The sequence below is a fragment of the Chrysochloris asiatica genome, unplaced genomic scaffold (genome assembly GCF_000296735.1).
Source record: "Chrysochloris asiatica unplaced genomic scaffold, ChrAsi1.0 scaffold00043, whole genome shotgun sequence".
Taxonomy (NCBI): Eukaryota; Metazoa; Chordata; class Mammalia; order Afrosoricida; family Chrysochloridae; genus Chrysochloris; species Chrysochloris asiatica.
Window position 1 is genome coordinate 13,838,043 of NW_006408561.1, and position 21,017 is coordinate 13,859,059.

At 36.0% G+C, this 21,017-nt stretch overlaps 1 protein-coding gene across 1 annotated transcript in view; it reads right to left on the reverse strand.

The window, feature by feature from the left end:
- Nucleotides 1-8,147: 8,147 nt before the first annotated feature.
- The window catches only part of WDR49 (WD repeat domain 49), a 259,423-nt gene continuing 246,553 nt past the window's right edge, over nucleotides 8,148-21,017 (reverse strand). The window contains exon 18 of the mRNA XM_006861854.1: nucleotides 8,148-8,278. Within this exon, the coding sequence (XP_006861916.1) occupies nucleotides 8,148-8,278 (131 nt within the window). The remainder of the gene's footprint in view (nucleotides 8,279-21,017) is intronic.

Consider the following 21,017-nt stretch of genomic DNA (forward strand, 5'->3'; position numbering starts at 1 on the left):
GCAATTGTAAATGTAAATGTAGAAAAGGTGCAACTAAAAGGGGAAAGAACTCATCTGTCATATCACAAACAAATGACTCTAGGAAAATCAAGATGGAAGAACATGAGAGGAACGAGGGATCCTAACCAGAACAGTGACGACAACAGAGATGGTGGCAGAGGCGATGGCATTGAGAGACAGAGCAGCAGAGGCCCATAGATTGAGAAAAGCAGTGTGCCTGCAGGTAGGAGCCTTGCTTGCAAAATGTGCCCTTTGGACATTTAAATGAATATATATTTACAATGAGGTATGTGTCCATCAAAAAAAAAAAATTAATTGAGGTAAGTACTGTTAACTGATGATAAATGGAGGGCATTGTAATTATTGCAATGATTTGTTGAATGTAGAGCTGATAATCTGCCTTATAAACCGTATCTCACTCAATACACAATAAAAGTTATTAAAAACAAAAAAAAGAGAGATTGGCAAAGTGACAGCAACATGGTCTCAAGCATAGGACTTGTAAGGGTGGTGCAGGACCAGGTGTTGTTTCAGTCTGTCAAGCATAGGATTGCTAAGAATCAGTGCCAACTAGATGGCCCCTAACAACAATAACAACTGTAAAACATTGCTGGAAGTACTCTGCTCCTTGAAAACCCTATACAATACACTATGGGTCTGAACCGACTCTATGGCACTTAACAACAATTTGTTATTGTTGTTGTTGTTATGTGCCGTGAAGTCGGTTCCAACTCATAATGACCCTGTACAGGGTTTCTGAGGCTGTAAATCTTTACAGGAGCAGAAAGTCTCATCTTTCTCCCATGGAACAGCTGGTAGTTTCGAACTGCTGACTGTGAGATTTGCAGTCTGATTTGTAACCACTATGCTACCAGAGCTCCTTTTAACAACAATAACAAAAATAAATTGAAAGGTGTTCCATATTCATAGATTGGAATATTTGATATTGTTTGCTGTCAATACTTTCCAAAGTAATCCATAGGTTCAGTGCAATCCGGATCAAAATTCTTTACAGAATTAGAAAAACTAATCCTCAATTTTATATGGAATGGCAAGTATCCCCAGATAGCTAAAACAATGTTGAAAGAAAGTAATGATGTAGGTGAATTCATGCTTCCTGAATTTAAAATATATACAACTATAGTCCTGGTGTGGTGCTATACAATAAGCTCTGTACCACAAAATCAGTTTGAACCACAAGGTCAGCAGTTCAAATTCACCAGCTGCTCCTTGGAATCCCTATACTCATTTGCTACGAGTTGGAAATGACTCCACAACACTTAGCAACAATAACAACAAAACATACAACCATAGAATTCAAAACAGCAGGATGCTGGTATAACAACCTACACATAGACAAATGGAATAGAACAGAGAGTACAGAAATAATTCCCACATATATGGTTAACTGACTTTTTAAAGGGGTGTTAAGTCCTTTAGATGGGGGAAAGAATGGTCTCTTTAACAGTGCTGTAAAATTGGAAACAGGATTCATGACTCACACTATACACAAAAACAAATAAAAAATGGATTCAGTACCAAAATGTGTAAACTTCTTAGAAGAACAAGAAAGGGCGATGTTAACAGGCTTAGCTTTTCACAATGGATTTCCTGATGGGATAACAAAAATACAAATGGTAAAAGACAAAATAAATGGCAACTCATAAAAGATGAAAACTTTGTTCATCAAAATACTTCACTAAAAACGTGAAAAGACAAATAATTGACTGCAAGAATGTCTTTGGAGACCATATAAGCAACTAGAATTTCATAATCAAAATACAAAGGTGCCAGTTCAGACACGCCTGGGTTTACTCCAAATAAAACATGTTTAAAACACATCTCTGTGACCACCAGATGGCTGCAGACAAGTTCTCTCAGTAACACACTTGTCTCCATCTCATGAGAGTGGCTTGAAAACAAGGTCCAATCAAAATAGGAGATTCCTAAGGGATCTGCTGGGCTAGTTAAATTCAAGGCAGAGGTTAGTTCAAAAGGTTACAATAACTGTTTTTTGTATTTTCAAAGGAGTAATCTTGATAGATTTTGTCAAAGGACTCAGCATGACCACAGGTTGTTATTACAAAGAAGTATTAAGAAAATTGAAAATTGCATTGGTGAGAAAAAGGCCAGGGAATTGTGTTAAGGAATTTTTTTCCATTGCAGCAATCCACCTGCTCATTCTTCAAGGGTACCAAGAGCTGTCCTACAAGAATTTCATTGGGAAAAATTACCCATTTACTGCATAGAACTGATCTTGTTACTTTAGATTTCTTTTTAGTCCTTTAATTCAAAAACATTTAAATGGAACACAATTTGTGTCCTTTGAAAGTGTTGAAACTGCCATTTTTATGTGGCGCAACTTGAAGAGCACAGAATTCTTCATGGAAGAGTGGGAGACATAACCTTAAGAAGTACATAAATCTAAATGGAAGGTATGTCAAGAAACAATAGTTAAATATGTTGATAATTTTTAATAAAGATTTCTATTACTTAATTGCAATACTTTTTAACTTACCATAATGTGTATATATAGCTTTGATAACACCAAAAAGATAAGATTAAATAAGTGAATAGACATTTCACCAAAGAGAACATGGCCACTAAACAAATGAAAATATGTTCATCATCATTAGTCACCAAGAAGACACAAATCAAGACCACAGTGAGATACTGTTTCACTCCACTAGGATAGCTAAAATAAATAAACCAATTAATGACAGAAAATAACAAATGTTGGTTAGAATACGGGAAAATCAGAATCCTTACCCATTGCTAGTGTAAATGCAAAATGTTATAACTCTGATGGAATCGAATGTGGTGGTTCCTCAACAAAATGAAAATAGAACTACCAAATGGCCCAGAAAGTCCACTCCAAACTATATATGTAAAGACTTCAAAACAGAGACTGCATTATCATACAGTATTCATTGCAGCATTATTTACAATAATCAAAACATAGAAGCAACCTGAATGCCATCAATAGTTGAATCAACAAGCAACACATGGTAGATTCATACAATGGAAATGAAATTGACTTCATCCAGTAGGAGAAATGAAATCTTGATGCATGGTACAACAGGAATGGAACTGGAAGACATTCCTGTTATGTAAGTTGCAAAATAACAAATATTGTTTGACTTCTCTTATATTTAAAAAAAAGAAAAGAAAAATTATCCAAATGCATAGAGAACAAAGCTTATAGATAGTTACCAGAAGCGGGTTGTTGTTTTGATTAAGTACCGTGGAGTCAGTTTCAACTCATGATGACCTAGTATTGCATTTTCAAGGAGCAGCTAGTGTGTTTGAACCACCAACCCTGTGATTAGCAGTCCGGTGCGTATCCTACAGCACCACACCAGGACTTTACCAGGGGTGGGAGGAAGAAGGAAAGGGGTGGGGCTGATGGTAATTAAAGATAAGATTGCATAGCAAATTATTATATCTGCTGTCAATAAGTTGTACACCTATAAAAAGTTGAATTGACAAAAAATATGTGATAGATATGTTCATAACAATGACAAATAAAAAGTAGCTGCTAAACCTGCTTATAAATGGACTGAGTGACTAATTGCTTGTATGTGCAATTGCCTCCTTTGCCATGAGACCAGAAGAATTGTATGGTGCCCAGCTACCATTACTAAACGTTTTGATCAAAGATATCGTTAAAGAATCCTGATCAAAAGGGGAGAAATGCAGAACAGAATTTCAAATTATCATGGACTCCAGACTTCCTGGAGTCATGGAGTTGGATGAACTCCTAGAACTATTATCTTGAGACAGTCTTTAAACCCTTAAACCAAAAATATCCTCTTTAGTCTTTATAAAATCAAACAATAGTTTAGTATAACCATCCAATATGTTTACCTTGAACATGGTGCTCTTTTAAGAACTATATGAGATCTAAGTGACAACAGAGACTCAAAAGATCAGCTAGGTGCCTTGGGGGGAAGTCAATTTGTATTAATTGGAGAATACTGATATTGACAGCCCCCACCTGGCACAAGAATTCTCAGGAATAATTATGAGAGAGTTGCCCAGTCTCTCTTTGAACATCTCAAGAAAGTCTTTGTCTCAAGGAAACCTTTTTAAAATCTTTATTTCTTAAAACTTTTCTTTGACATTCTTTCAAACCTAAATAAATTAAAATGATAATACAAGAGCTACCTCTATCCTTCTGTTTTTTTCCCCCAGTTGTTAACATTTCACCTCATGTGTTCTTTCAATATTTATTGATGTTGTTGGGTGCCATCTGAGTAACTTCCAACTCACAGTGACCTTACTACAGCTGATCACAAGGTCTGTGTTGAGCCTCAAGGTTGGTGGTTGAAATCCACCTGCTGCTCCTTGGAAACCCTATACAGGGTTGCCATGAGTGAGAATCAACTCAATGGTACTTAAAAACAATCTATATATGTGTGTGTGTGTGTTAAAAACAACATATATACATATATGTTGTTTTTAAGTGCCATCAAGTCAATTCTGTGTGTGTCTATGTATGTGTGGACTCCATACACATACACAGAGAGAGAGAGAATGGGTGTGAGTCCTGCTGTGGTGCTGTGGATTAATACGCTGAACTACAAAGTCAGTTTGAACTTCAATGTTGGTGGTTCAAGCTCACCAGCTACTCCTCGGAAACCCTTACAGAGATGCTTTGGGTTGGAGTTGACTAAGACGGCACTTAACAACAACATATATGTATGTGTGTATATATATATATATATATATAGAGAGAGAGAGAGAGAGAGAGCGTGTTCTGGTGTGGAGCTGGATGGCTAGTTTGGTTTGAACCACAAAGTCGGTGGTTCAAACTCACCAGCCACTCTTGGAACCCCTATACAGGGAACTGGCTCAAAGGCACTTAATAACAGCAACAACAACCTTTCTGTGAAGAATTCTGCACTCTTTGATTTGCACCATGTCAAAATGGCAGTTTAACTATTCTTGAGGGACTCAAATAAGGCTTCTTTTAAATACTGAGTTGGGTGAACAAAAAGAAGTGTGAAAAGACAAGATCAGGGCTGCAGGGTAGATGGGATAAGGTTTCTTAATGAAATTCTAGTACTGACAGTCCTTGTATGATGGAAAAATATTACTTGCAACTTCTTGACCTTTTTCTCACCAATGCAGTTTTCAATTTTCTTAAAATTTCTTCATAATAAACCCCCTTGATTGTCTTTTGTCCTTCAAGAAAATCTATCATGATTACCCCTGTAATATGGTCCTTCAAAAGAAAACAAAAAACAGTCACCATACCCTTCTAAACTGATTTCTCTGCATTAAGTTTAATTGGCCCTGCAGATCCCCTCAGAAGCCGCTGTTATAACTGGACTTTGTTTTTTTTTTAAGGCACCCTCATGAGAGCAAGAAAAGTGTATTACTGAGCAAATTTGTTTGTAGTCATCCACTAGTCACAAAGTCATGAAGACACGTTTAAACACATTTTTAAAAGATATCTGAGCACTGGAACCCAAGCAGCAGTACTTTTATTAACCTACTCTCCTGTGTATGTTTGTATCCATTATGATTAGTATCAAGAGCAATATGCAAACATGATTTCTGTTGCTCCTAAAAACCCCAATGAATAATCTCCTAAGGCAAGGATACTTTCCTATGCAACTACTACACAAACTTTCCAATATGACAATTAACATACGTCCTATATTCTCAGTAGGAAGAGTTAAGAATTCTATGTATGCCTATATGTTCACACACACATCTCCATCAAAAATCATGAAGCAGTTGATACTTAGAGCTCCAATTCTAATCTAAACTCTGAGTTTTTTCTTTCTTTTTTTTCTAACAGCAAGAAATCTGCTTCTCGTATTTCTCAATATATTTACTAATGTTGTCATTTGATCATTTCATACTTATTTGATCAATGTAATCACTACCAATAAACAGCATTCTTATCAATGGAGAAGAGATTGAAGTTGTCAAGGACTTCATTCTTCTTGGATCAACTATCAACACTTGTGGAAGCAGCAGTCAAGAGATCAGACGACATATTGCATTGGGCTAATCTGCTGCACAGGAACTTTTTAAAGTATTGAAGAGCAGAGATGTCAGCTTGAGGACTAAGGTGCGCCTGACCCAGGCCATGGTGTTTTCAATAGCCTCATATGGATGCAAAAGCTGGACAATGAATAAGGAAGATCGTAGAAGAATTGATGCCTTTGAGTTGTGGTGTTGGAGGAGAATACTGAAAGTGCCATGGACTGCCAAAAGAACCAAAAGATCTGTTTTGGAAGAAGTGCAACCAGAGTGCTCCTTGGAGGCCAAGATGGCTAAGCTTCGTCTCTCATACTTTGGACGTATTGTCCGGAGAGAACAGTCGCTGGAGAAGGATGTCATGCTGGGTAAGGTGGAGAGTCAGAGAAAAAGAGGAAGACCCCCAACGAGATGGATCAGCCAGGTGACATCATTGATGGCGTCAAGTGTGGAGGCGGTAGTTGGCCCAGGACCAGACATTGTTTCATTCTGCTGTGCATGGGGTCACTATGAGTCGGTTCTGACTCAATGGCACCCGACAACAACAATCACTACCCCAGTCACAGCAGCAATATCTTCCACTCACCCCCATTGCCTTACCACCCTTTAAACTGTTCACTCCTACTTGCTGCTCCCCTAGCACACAGTGCTCTTGGATCCAGTAAACACACTTAGCATTTCCTTCCACCTATCATTAATATGCTGCTGGCCTGCTGCCAACTACTCTTTTCCAGGATGAGAAGCAAAGATGGGAAGGAAAATGAAAGGTCTTTTCATCTTTTAGGTTATTAGGAAGCTATTCTTAGAATCTGCCTTCTGAAAAATTATATCTATCAATTCTATTTCTATTCTTTTTCTTAAATGTAGCACTGAAATGTCTGAGGATAGTTAGAATCTAACATAAATTCTCTTTCTTTAACCATACCTCTCCATTCCTTTACTGGTTCCTCTTGAGCATGGTTTCTAGAGCCTTGACTACTCCGGTGACATTGTCTATCAGTTGTTGATTAATTCTTCCAAGTATACTTTTCATTTTTATTTTTCAAATATGCTTGTCCTTGAGTGAGGAGAAAAAGGAATAAGCATCCAAGTCACAATTGCTGAATCACAATGATCTTAAGTGTTGATGGGATAGGAAGCTATCTTCTGAAAACTTTCCTTTCCACAAAACCAAAACTATTTGCCCCACCAATGTGGGAAATTCTATTGAATTTATAATAATAAGAGAATAAACACAAGAATCAGAGGCAAAATCCATGTAGTTTTTTAACTTTTTATCGTGAACTCAGTGAAGTTTTACAGATCATCTGCTTCAGATTCAACTAATCATACACTTCATTCCATTTCAATTCACTTCCTCCCTGAGGCTCTTCTTTCCATTCCTCCTTCTTTCCCAACCCTTCGGAATTTTATCCTTGGGTAAAAGCTGTCTGCCCTTTGGATCTTGAGTGGTTGACCATTCAATGGTGTGCATACCTCACCAGTGTTGCTGTACCTGTTACATGCCTACCTATTACCTGGCTGCAAATTTAGCCATGGGGTAAGCTCAATTCCAGACATGAAAGGTGATGAAGGCCATAGACTCAGGATTCCACCAGACTCTACCTAACCAGTAAACCTGGTCTTTTTTATGGAAAACTATAAGGTGGTTTTTTTTTTTTTGTTTTTTTTTGAGTAAAACAAGCTTTAATTACTGATTTTACAACTAAACACCTTTAAAATTCTAGAAAGTACAAATAAATGAAAATAGTTTTCATATTCAAGTTTGTAGACATTCACTGTCAGTATTTCTCATATCAAAACAAATTTCAGTACAGATTTGATGATGAAAATTGAAAAAAATAAAATGTTTTTCTATAGAAGTAGCCAGAAATACAAGTGGTTAGAATATTTTGTCTTGAATTAAAATTTTAAAATTTTCCAAACATTTGAGAACAGCTGGTTGATAAATTCCCTCTCTATAATTTGATCTTTTGTTTATCAAAAACATAGAGGAAGTGAAAGGTGATAGATAAAACAGCATAAAAATTGCCTGGAAACTAAACTTCCTAGAGTTCAAATATAAAGTAAAACGTAGAGGCAGAACTCTTGGTTCCTTTTTACAATTTACATACATGTTCTATGTGACAATTAAATACTTATGTTTCTTTCAATTATAAATGCTTCTTATTTCTTTTTATCTTCACTTCGCTACTTGTTTCCTGACATAGTTGCTTGGCTCTTTGTTCACGATCCAGAATTTCTTTGGGGAACAGGTTTTTCTCATCAAATACAGCTCTCAAATCTACAAAATGATGAAGAAAATGACATGTAAATTATATTTGATAAGAGACCCATTTAAGACAAATAATAGAGGAAAATTCTCAAGTTTTACTTTATCTTAAAATCTGTATGTTTCAACAAACAATTGTGTCTTTAAGGACATTTTCTCTAAGATCCTGCCAATCTTTTTACTTCAATGTAAATTTGCAAGTTAAATTTTAGTAGGATTTGTTTAATTAATTCATTTATATCAAGATAGAAAAACACCATTTGAAAATAGAAGACTGAAGAAGCTTGAGTTTTTCATTTTCATTTTTTAATCTACTTAACAGCTATCAAGAATTCATAGAAAACAAGAATAAATTATTCTGTATTGAAATAAGACAATTAAAATAATCAAAACACAGTTTGGTTCTCTGCGTGACTAAACAAGTGCGTCTGCAATCATATCCTCATAAGATACTTGATCTGCAGGGATCTGTGGATTAAAAAATGTAGTTTTTCAAAGAGCCAAATTATCCCCAAGGATAATTGTACATCCATGAGAAGTAAGAAGAAATTATGCCATACATTCAAGAAAATAATTGTGAGCTTTTGCTTAATTTTTCCATGTTAACAACTGTTTATTCAATGCATGTTATGTACAATGTTCTTTGTTCAGGACTAAATGAGACACACATATGACTAAGTTACAGGCTCTCATCCATCCAGTAGCCAGAGAGAACAGTAGCCAAATAACCAAAATCTCATATTAAGTAGGATACACTTCTAAGAGAATATGAACAAATGTAAATTATACATATAAACAAATAAATGTACAATATGCAGAGATCACAAGAAAAACTTAAAGAATTGGGGCTATTTGAAAAAGTTTTTGAATAGCTTTTCGAGAAAGTTTTTGAAATCCAGATAGGATTTCAATTGATATAGGAGCCTTGGATGTGGGGGAAGGTAGGTTGTTTTTGTTGTTAAGTACAGTGGAGTTGGTTCTGACTCATAGCAACCCTGTACAAGGTTTCCAAGGCTGTAAATCTTTACAGGAGCAGAAAGCCTCATCTTTCTCCTGTGGAACAGCTTGTAGTTTTGAACTGCCAACCTTGAGATTAGCAGCCCAATTCGTAACCACTATACTACCAGAGCTCAAGTCAAGTAAACAAAGTGAATAAAAGCAAGGAAAACCAAGAGCCACTATTCAGGCAACTCTGAATAAAACAATTTAATGGAAGCATAAAATATTTAAAGGCAAGTAAAGTGGAATGAGAAGTTGCAGGTAGACAAAGGAGGACCTTATATGCCAAGCCAAGGAATATGAAATAAAGAAAATTAAGTAAAAGCTGAGCAACTTTACACCTTTGTAAAATTTCATTAGGGGAAAAAAATTAACCTTCTACTTTCAGTACAATGTGCATAAGTCCACATCTTTCCCTTTTTTCTCATGAAAAAATATACAAAAGCCATCAGGAACATGTGGGAAAATAATTCCACAAACTAATTTCACTTTCAATAAATCACCAAGATAGATGTAATCAACAGCCTACAAAATATGAAGAAAAGCAGACAAACAGTTGAGATTGAGCAAAATTACAGACAAAAAAAAAAAAAAAAAATATACAAATAGAGTGGTGGAGTCCTGGTATGGTGCAATAATATCAGCACTGGACTGTTAACCACGAGGTTGCTGGTTCAAACCCATCAGTCACTCCTTTGTAATCCTATACAGGGTCACCAAGAGTCAGAACTGACTGGATGGTACTTAACAACATATAGAGTTGCAAGAAGTGCAGTAGCCTCTCAGAAGGTGCTAGCAAAAACAAAACAACAACAACAAAAAACACTTACTACTGAAGGTGAGGAGCTCACCCTGCAGTACAAGGCTGAAAACAGAAGCCTTCCTCTACCTGGCTGGGCTCAAAAAAACAGATGAGGCTGGGCTACATAAATTGTCATATAGATGAGTCAACTATGCAAAAAGCTGTCTGTCCCTGTTGGTTGCTAAATATTGAAGACCGCCCTGATTTACATCCCAAGCTCTCACCTAGAGACCTACTGCAATTTTCAGTCACAAGGAAAAAAAAAAAACAAAAAAAAAACACCACTGAATACTTTTCATCTTGTTTAGACGGGTCTGGTGAAAAAAGATGAGGATAAAATTCTTATGATTCAATAGTGAATACCTTATCATAACTAATTGCGACTGTCACAACTGTAAAGGTAGAAGTTTTGTAACAAAAAGGGAGAAGTAGTTAATCCAGGAACAGAGGACCCTAGGACCCTAGGACCATCAAGGGAGAAGAGTACAAGAGGAATGTGGGACCCTATCAAGAGAAGCAATGACACCAGAGAAGGAGTCAGAAATGAAGGCATGGAAAAATAGAGCAGCTGAGGACTCTAGACTCATGGAAAGAGAAAGGCTGTGTGCTGGTGGCCAGGTGCTGGCGGCCAGGAGACAGGCTGGCAGAATGTGCCCTTTGACTGTTTAAATGATCATATATTCCTGAGTATTTCTGTGTATGTCCCAAAACAAAAAACAGAGGGAATCGAAGCAAAAATACAGATGAATGATGATGCACAGAAGAGGTGGTAATCATTGTGATCATTGCAATGAAATGATGAGTGTAAAATTGATGTTCTCCTATGTAAACTATCACTCAATTCACAATAAAAACTTTAAAAAGAAAAAACAACAACAACATATTAATAGTAATTAACTAAAATGAAGAAACAATGGAACTTGTACAGCATGGACTCAAAAGACATTATAAGACCCAAATTTAAAAATTAAACAATGGAAAAAATCAACAGAATGAAATAATAGATGGACCATGACCAGAAAAAAAAAAGTTGCAATTGGCAGATAAATACTGTTACAAATAATCATTACTGAAATTTACAATATGAAAAACAGAAATAACCTCTATAACAGCAAATTACAAAACAGAAATAAAGAACTCAGGAATGAAACCACACAATAAGAGGTGATGAAATCTGAGCAGGCAGAACTCATAAGAGCATTTTAAAGGTACCACAAAAGAAACTAGACTGTATGGCATAGACCATTTAAAATCAGACAATCATAAGGTTTACTATGACTGGAACATAAATTGAAGAGGAATGGCATTACACTCAATGTCAAAAAGAACATTTCAGGATCTATTCTGAAGTATAGTGCTATTTGTAATAGGATAATTGTCGTATGCCTACCAGAAATACCAATGAATACCATTATTACTCAAAATTTATGTACCAACCACTAAAGCCAGTGATGATGAAATTGAAGAATTCTATCAACTTCTTCAATTTGAAATTGATGAAACATGCAATTAAGATGCATTGATAATTATTGGTGAATGGGATGTGAAGGTTGAAAGGAAAGACGAAGGATCAGTAATTGGAAAATACAGCCATGGTGATAGAAATTATGCTGGAGATTGCATGATAGAATTTTGCAAGACCAATGACTTATCATTTTTTAAACAACATAAAAGCCAATTGACTATATCATTGCTGACATCAGATAGATTTTGACTGAGAGCAGAGAATATCAGAAAGATATTTGCTTGTGCTTTATTCTCTATGCACAGCCTTCCAACTGTGTGGATCATGACAAACTATGGATACCATTGCAAAGAATGAGTTTTCCAGAACACTTAATTGTGCTCATGAGGAACCTGTAAATAGATCAAGAGGCAGCTGTTTGAAAAGAACAAGTGGATACTTGTTGTTGTTGTTGTTGTTGTTAAGTGCCATCGAGTCGGGTCCGACCCATAGCGACCCTGTACAGGGTTTCCGAGGGTGTAAATCTTTACGGGAGTAGAAAGCCTCATCTTTCTCCCGCGGAGCGACTGGTAGTTTCAAACCGCTGACCTTAAGGTTCGCAGCCCAATTCGTAACCACTACGCTACCAGAGCTACCAGATTAGAGGGGAAAAAATGCTTTCTTATTAAAAGAAAAAATAGAGTGAAAAAAAGTCTTATTAAAACATGGAAAATTGTATTTATAGAATGCATTAAATTGCAGATGACTTTGTTGATTTGTTCGCTATAGGGTTTTCTGAATATTTTCTGTATTTGGGAAAACATAGTATTCAGTTCCTCTCCTATTTTAAATTCAAAAAGAAGTAATAAATTAGTTTTAAATTATTTTTAATGATGACTTCAAGCATACACATATAACTGTGATGTTTCCAAAAAGAACTGTTAGACATATAATAATAATTTCAAATATCATAAAATAACAAAATGAAGTAACCAAATGTGACTTTGAGTAATTCACTACAAGAACTGAAAGCAAAAAAATGTTATATTTTTCTGACTGTGCCATAATCAGACATGATTAAAATGTATATTTGATCAGATTGATGAATTCTAGATAATTATACATGCTGATATTTTTCCTTTACAGTCAGTAACTAAAAGGCATTAGTCCACCCCTTTTCATTTCAGAATGTATCATTTTACTAGGATTTATTTACATTAACATGAAAGGATCTATTAACCTGATGAGATGACCTGTAAAATGTGCTAAAATCAGAAAAGGTGTTGGCCAGGGTTCTATCATTTAACCATACATAGTCAATATATAAGCTGAGCAAATAATCTGAGAAACTGTATTATATTTAGAAGAACACGGCATCAGAATTAGAGGAAGACTCATTAATAACCTGTGATATACAGATGATAAAAATCTTGCTTACTGGAAGCCAAAAGGACTTAAAACCTTAACTAATGGAGATCAGAGACTACAGTCTTTAGTATGGAATGCATCTCAATGGAAAGGGGGAAAAAAGTCCTCAAAACTGGACCAATAAATGTCACCATGATAAATGGAGAAAGACTGATTTTGTCAAAGACTTCCTTTTTCTTGGATCCACAAGCAAAATTCATGAAAATAGCAGTCAAGAAATTAAAAGATGTGTTGTATTAGACAATTCTGTTTTAAAAGACCTCTTTAAAACATTTAACAACAAAGACACCAGGCTGATGACTAGACAGTGTTGCTATGAATCAGAATCAATTCGACAAAACTTAACAACAACATACACAAAGTCAACATCCAACATCACTCTCAATGGAGAGAAACTGAAATCATTCCCCTTGAGAACAGGAATCAGACAAGGATGTCCCTGATCACCACTCTTATTCAAAATTGTGCTAAAAACCTTGCTATTGTTGTTAAGTTTGTCAAGTTGGTTCCAACTCATAGTGACCTTGTATAGGGTTTCTGAGGAGCAGCTGGTGAGCTTGAATTGCCAATCTTATAGTTCAAACCAACCTTGAAGTCCAGCATATTAACCCGCAGCACCACACCAGGACTTAGCCAGAGCTATAAGGTAAGAAACAGAAATTAAAAAGCACCCAAATTGGTAAAGAAGTAAAAGTCTCTCTATTTGTAGATGATATGATCCTATACAAAGATAATCCCAGCAAGAAAATTATTGGAACTCATTCAAAGATTCAGCAAAGTGGCAGGGTACAAGATCAACATGCAAATATCAGTTGTATTCCCTTATACTAGTAAAGAGAGCTCTGAAAAGGAAATCAGGAAAAGAATACCATTTGTAAGGCTGTTGTTAAGTGCTATTGAATTGGTTTCAACACATAGCGACCCTGTATAAGGTTTCCAGGGAGAAACTGCTGGGTTTGAACTGCTGACCTTGTGATTCACAGTCCAGTGCTGATCCACAGCTGATCCACCCAAAAGATGAAATACTTAGGAATAAATCTAACCAGATAAACAAAGACCTATACAAAGAAAGCTATAAAATACTACTACAAGAAACCAAAAGAGACCTACAAAAATAGAAGAACAAACCACGCTTGTGGATAGGTAGATTTAACATTGTGAAAAGGTCAGCACTACCCAAAGCAATCTATAGCTAAAATTAAATACCAATCTAGGCTCCAACATATTCTTTTATTGTTGTTGTTGTTGTTAAGAGCCACCTAGTCCTTTCTGACTGATAGTGACCCTGTATAGGGTTTTGGAGGAGTAGTTTGAACTGCTGACCTGGTGGTTCACAATCCAGTGCTGACCTTACATGAGGATGACTACACCAGGAGTCCTTTAAAGAGATGGGATAACTAAACACCAACTTTATATGGAAAGGAAAGAGACCCTGGATAAACAAATCATTATTACAAAACAAAAACAAAATAGGAGAGCTCTTAATCCCCAATCTATAGCCACAGTTAACAAAACACCTAGTACTGGTGCAAATGAAAGTCACATATATCAATGAAACAGAATTGAGAACCCAAAGTAAATCCATCTACCTATACTCAGTTGATTTTTTACTAAAGACTAAAATACATTAGATGTTGAAAAGACATAGTCTTTTCAACAAATGGTGCTGGCAAAACTGAAAATCCATCTTCAAAAGAATGAAACAAGACCCATATCTCACTCTATATACAAAAACAAACTCAACATGGATTAAAGAGCTAACTGTAGAACCAAGAACCATAAAGAAAATAAATTTTTTAAAAAAGGGACAAACTTAGGTCCTCTAATACATGGAATAAATATACTATCAAGCATACCTGAAAATACAAAAATAGCAGGTAGCAAAATAGATGACTGGGACCTCCTAAAAATTAGACACTACGTGCATCAAAAAATTTCACCAAGAGAGGAAAAAGAGAACTCATAGACTGGGAAGAATTTTTGTCAGTGACATATCAGACAAGGTACATGCATTCAAAATGTATAGAACACTTCAACACCTATATAAGAAGATAAATAACCTGGTTAAAAATGGGCAGAGGACATGAATAGATACTTCACCAAAGAGAACACTTAGACAGCCAACAAACATAAGAGGAAATTCTCATAATCACTAGCCATTAGAAAGTGGCAAATCAAACCACAATTAGATATCATCTTACCCCAGCATATAGCAATGTTTGAAAAAAAAAAATAGAAAACAACAAATTCTGGAGAGAATATGGAAAGTACAGGACTTTCCTACAATCCTGGTAGGGTTATTAAATGATGCAACTGCTATGGAAAGTAGTATGGCACCTCCTCAGACTATTGGAAATAGAAATACCATATGATGCAACAATCTATCTAGTACATATTCTCAAGAAATAAGAACCATGGCATGAATAGATATATGTACACCCATGTTCATTGCATGTTCATTCACAATAGCAAAAAGAAGAAGACAGACCAAATGCCCATCCGCAGAGGAATTACTGAATGAACTTTGTAAATATACACAGAAAGGAATATTATGCAACCTTGAAAAAATAACAATGAACCTCAAAACATCACATAACATGGAGAAACCTGGAGAACATTATGTTGAGTAAAATTAGTCAGTCTGAAAGAGACAGATATTGTATGTGATCAACTACTATAAAAAGTCAAGAAAAGATTTTCCTGTTAAAATAAACATTCTATAATGGTTACGAGGGGTGGGAGTGAAGGGAGAATTATTCACTATGTAGAGTATAGAAATGTATTAACTTGAGTGACAGGGAAGGGAATTAAAAAGAAAAAGAAGGGAAAAAGTAAAAGAAAATTGCTTTCTCCTTTTATTGTCTGTGTGTTTCCATGCGATGAAAGGAAAATAATGTATATTTATTTTCTCAGTAGGTCAAGCCACTGGGAACTTTCCTGCAAATAAAAAAGAGGAGGGAAAGGAAAGAAGGGTTGGGGGACAGAAAAAAAAATCAAATTGTGTAATGCATTAGGCAAACTTGCTGCAAAAGACCTCTTTATAGTGTTAATGAATATAGATGTCAGTTTGAGAACTAAAATGCACCTGACCCAAACCTTAGTATTTTTAGCCACCTCATATAATCAAGTCCTGTTGTGGTACTGTGGATTAATGCACTGGACTGCAAAGTTGATTTGATCTACAAGGTTAGTGGTTCAAGCTCACCAGCTACTCCTAGGAAACCCTATATGGGATCACTATGAGTCAGAACCAACTCAATGGCACATTAACAACATAGGCATGTGAAAGCTGGACAATGAATAAAGAAGACTGTAGAAGAATTGATGCATTTGATTTATGATGTTGGGGAAGAACACTGAAAGTATCATTGTCTGCCAGAAGAACAAACAAATCTCTCTTGGAAGATGTGAGAAAGACACAACTGTCTCTCTTGTACTTTGGACATGTTATTAGGAGGAACCAGTCCCTGGAGAAAGACATCATGCTTAGACATCCTAATCAATGGAGAAAAGATTAAAGTTGTAAAGGACTTCATTCTTCTTGGATCAACTATCAACACTCACGGAAGCAGCAGTCAAGAAATCAAATGATGTAATGCATTAGGCAAATCTGCTACACAAGACCTTTTTAAAGTGTTGAAGAGCAAAGATGTCAGCTTGAGGACTAAGGTGCACCTGACCTAAACCATGGTATTTTCAATAACCTCATGTGCATGTGAAAGCTGGACAGTGAATAAGGAAGACCATAGAAGAATTGATGCCTTTGAGTTATGGTGTTGGAGGAGAGTATTTAGAGTGCCACGGACTGCCAAAAGAACCAACAGATCCATTTTGGGAAAAGTGCAGCCAGAGTGCTCCTTGGAGGCCAAGATGGCCAAATTTTGTCTCTCATACTTTGGACATATTGTAAGGAGGGACCAGTCGCTGGAGAAGGACATCATGTTTGGTAAGGTGGAGGGTCAGAGAAAAAGAAGAAGACCCCAAATGAGATGGATTGGCCAAGTGGCAGCATTGATGGACTCAGGCATGGCAATAGTACTGAGGTTGGCCCAGGATCGGGCAGTGTTTCTGCTGTGCTAGAGGTCATTATGAGTCAGTACTGATTCCATGGCACCTAACAACAATGGTCTTAATGGCTGTATTCTTATTTAAAGTCCCTAGTCCTAGAGCAGAATTATTTCATCCATTCCCCCAATTCATCCTGCTTACATATCCCTGGATGTAAATCAACAATCTGTCTGCCTAGTCTAGCAATCTCATGAATTCCAGATGATGGACCATGCCCACAAGAGTTATTTCTCCCACACCCAAAAATCAATAAATATAATATATGCTCAAATTTCCTGACATTAAAAGTAAGTTTTTAGTTGGATCAAAAATTAAGCTCTAGCATGCATCTAAATTTTTTTTTTTTAAAGAAAAGGAAGAATATACCAGGCAATGAAAACAGAAGAAAGGAGGACTGATGAGCTGGGGTGCAAAGAGATAGGAAAACCTTTCAGATAATACATTTTGTATGTTCTAACATTTGAATCGGAGTTCTGGTTTGTCACAATAAGATGGCGCTGTGGGCTAATGCCTCATACTGCAAAGTCCTTTGGACTGTAAGTTCAGTAGTTCAAGCTCACCAGCTGTTCCCTGGGAACCCTAAACAGGGTCGCTATGGGTCGGAATAGATTGGAAGGTACTTAACAACAACAACAAGGCTGGTTCAAGCACAAGATAGGCAGTTCAAACTCACCAGCCTCTCCTCGGAAACCCTATACAAGATCTCTATGAGTTGGAATCAACTCTCTCTCTATGGCACTTCACAACAACAACAACATTCGAATCATGTGACTGTATTCTGATGGAGGGGGCTTCAAAACGTTCATGGAAAAAATGAAATTAAAAGATAATGGAAGCTTTCTATGAACTTTTTGAAGGTTTCTCTTAGTTCTGCAATAAGAAAAAAATGATTAAAGCTGGAACCAGTTCATAAACAATGTTACAGATGAAAAATACTTTCCTGTGCCTAATACCAGTAGTAGTTCTACATACTAGCAGTTGATTTTGTCCCATAAAACTGTAGATTAGTACTTCAAAATCACAAGAAAATCTGAATGATTTAGAGCTCTCCAGAGATAGACCATAGAAGACAGAATGTTACTGAAATAAACTCGGTTTCACTGAGATTTTTATCATGAGTGACTGGGTATCACATTAACTGAATTAGTAACTAACTGATAGGCTCTGTTTGGAGTTTGAGAGAGATGGTTCCGTTTATTAATGTAAAAAACAAGCGATAAAAAGATCATAGCAGGGGTGGATCTCTGACTGGACTTGAAGCTTAAAATTTTTGGAGCTCTTTTTTTTTTTTTAAAGAATATATAATTGCAAATATAAAATTAGTTATAAAAGTAACTTTTAAAATAAGAAAATAAATAACAAATTTACTAAAACCTTGTAGAGCAGATCCTTTTCTTCTGAGATCCCTTTTAGGAAATGTATCCAAAATGTTTATTTATATATGCTTACAAACTGGCTTCCTTTCCTTTCCTAGGTTATTCTACACTTCCCATTCCTAGTACTCACTGGGGATGCTATAGGTGAGGAGCCATAAAATTTAACCTTTATTGGCTTCATTGTAAATCTCCTTTATGTTACAAAAGTGTTGTCATTAACAAGTACCTTCTAAATGAATAAGGACAATCAGGTATTCTCACTATTTATAACAATATCTTCAAGCATATTTTCATATGATGATGTGAATGGATCTGCAATGGATTATTATACATGTAATTAGCCATTTATTGAATTTTTAAAAGATTATTTAAGTAATACCTTTAACCTCTCTCTATGAAGACTTTTTTGATGTATTAACTTTTTTGATGTATTAAACATCCCCAGCTATTCAATCAAACAATAATCTCGATGTTGCTCTGAAGAGATTTATACATGTAATAAAAATATCTAATCAATATTTTAAATAATGGAGATCATCCTGGGAAATCTGGGTAACAGGACTTAATGAAATTGTTGTTGTTGTTAAGTGCGGTTGAGTCATTTTGACCCATAATGACCCTGTATAGGGTTTCCAAGGGACCCTATATAGGGTTTTCAAGAGCCAACCTTGTGGTTCAAATGACTTTACAATCCAGAGCATTAGCCCACAGTACTACACCAGGGCTCCCTTAAAGCAGAGCTGAGGCTTTCCTAAGAAGTCCTAATAGTGCAATGTTTGAAGCATCTTGCTACTCGGTGGTTTGACTCCATCAGTCACTCTATGGGAAAAGATGTGGTAGTATAATTCCACAAAGATTTCAGCCTTAGAAACCCTGGAGGTTTGCATTGAGTCAGAATCAACTCAATGGCAGTGGGTTAGGTGTATGCATGTGTGTGTGACTTTCAAGATCATTTGGTGCTATCATGTAAACAAAGATATACAAGAATAGGAAGGATTTCTACTTCTAGATTTCTACTTGTGCTCATTATGAATCTTTAGCTATCTAAAATTGTCTGGTATGAACAAGGTGTTGCATCTCTCATTCTCATGCTTTCTTCTTATGTTTTAATTATTTATCTATTAACTTGTACATAATAGTTTTGGGGTATTAGTACTACATTTAAGGCTATATTTGAAATCAAAGTTACTCTAACCTGTTGTTGTTGTTAAGTGCAGTCGAGTCAGTTCCAACTAGATTTCACTATGAGTTTACATGCATATTTTACACATGTAGTTTCAAAGCTATATAGAGAAATTTTGTGTTTTATTGGAAAACTATACATTATCTTTAGCACATGCTCCAGGGCTAAATTCATTTTTTATGAAATATTTTTCCTCCTTTGTGAATTACAGGTTACTAATGAATACGCAAACTATCTTGTTAATAATGCTTCAATAATTTCTTGCCCCTTTATGGAAAACCAGTTTGGGCACTTATCTTCAAACTGTATTTGTTATCTTGTGCAAATTGCCTATGGTTCCATATATTCAGTTATCCGGTTTCCCTTATCTAGACACAATCTTCCAAATTTACTTTTCAATTTTTTTTTCCCTCCTACCTATCACCATCATCAAGAATTAAAACCCAACTATTGAGATCCCTATCCAAGACTCTAGGTTACCTTGAGTAACCTCTCCCAAAATCCTAATACTGTTGCCCTTCACTACCTCACAAAATATGGTTTGGGTCATTCTAAAACATTAGCAAGAATCCTGAGAAACCTAAAAGGTTTATAGTTGCTTCTGGGTTGTTGGGAGATGAATTATATTCTTGGACAAAATGGGGGTCCAGGGAAGTGGACTGACAATGGTATACTTTATTGCTCCCTCTCAGAAAGTCAAGATGGGTAAGAAATTCCCCCACCCTCTTGTGTTCTGGTACAGCTAATCACAAAGGACTATTCTGCTCATGCATACTTTGAGAGAAGATCGTCTCTATCCTTCCCCATGACTCCCCCCAAACGAACTGGGGATGAATCCCTTATTTCCCTGCCTCTGAAAAATCTAGATCCTCCTCCTTCTCTTCAATGAACCTTCACCCTATACAATAGACTGAATAAAATCATCTTAATTATCAGATGAAGTCCTGGTGTGGCTCTGCAGGGTAATACACTGGACCACAAGGTAGGTGGTTCAAACCCACCAGCCACTCCTTGGAGATCCTATACTGGGTCACTATGGGTCAGAGCCAACTCATTGGCACTTAATAAAAACAACAATTACCAGATTCATTTTGTCCTTTACCAGAAAAACAAAAAACAACAACAATATACATAAGACATCACTAATGCAACATGTTTTCTACACTGAAAGTTTTCAAGATTTTATAGATTCAATGTGAATGGGTTCTGGGGAATTTTATTAGCAAACCTGACCTAGAGCCAGTTCTAAGTAGTTTTTAGATTTTTTAATAAAGCATATCAAAGAAGGAATTCAAGCTGTTTGAGAACCCATTGGGAACAAGTTGGAAGCCAAAGAGTGGGTGTGAAAGATGTTTCAAGTTGAAAGAGAAAGAAAGAAAATACAAAAAGACATTAAAAGCCCAGTAGGTAAGACTAAAAAGTCACCTGGGGATTATGAAGTGTTTGAAAAC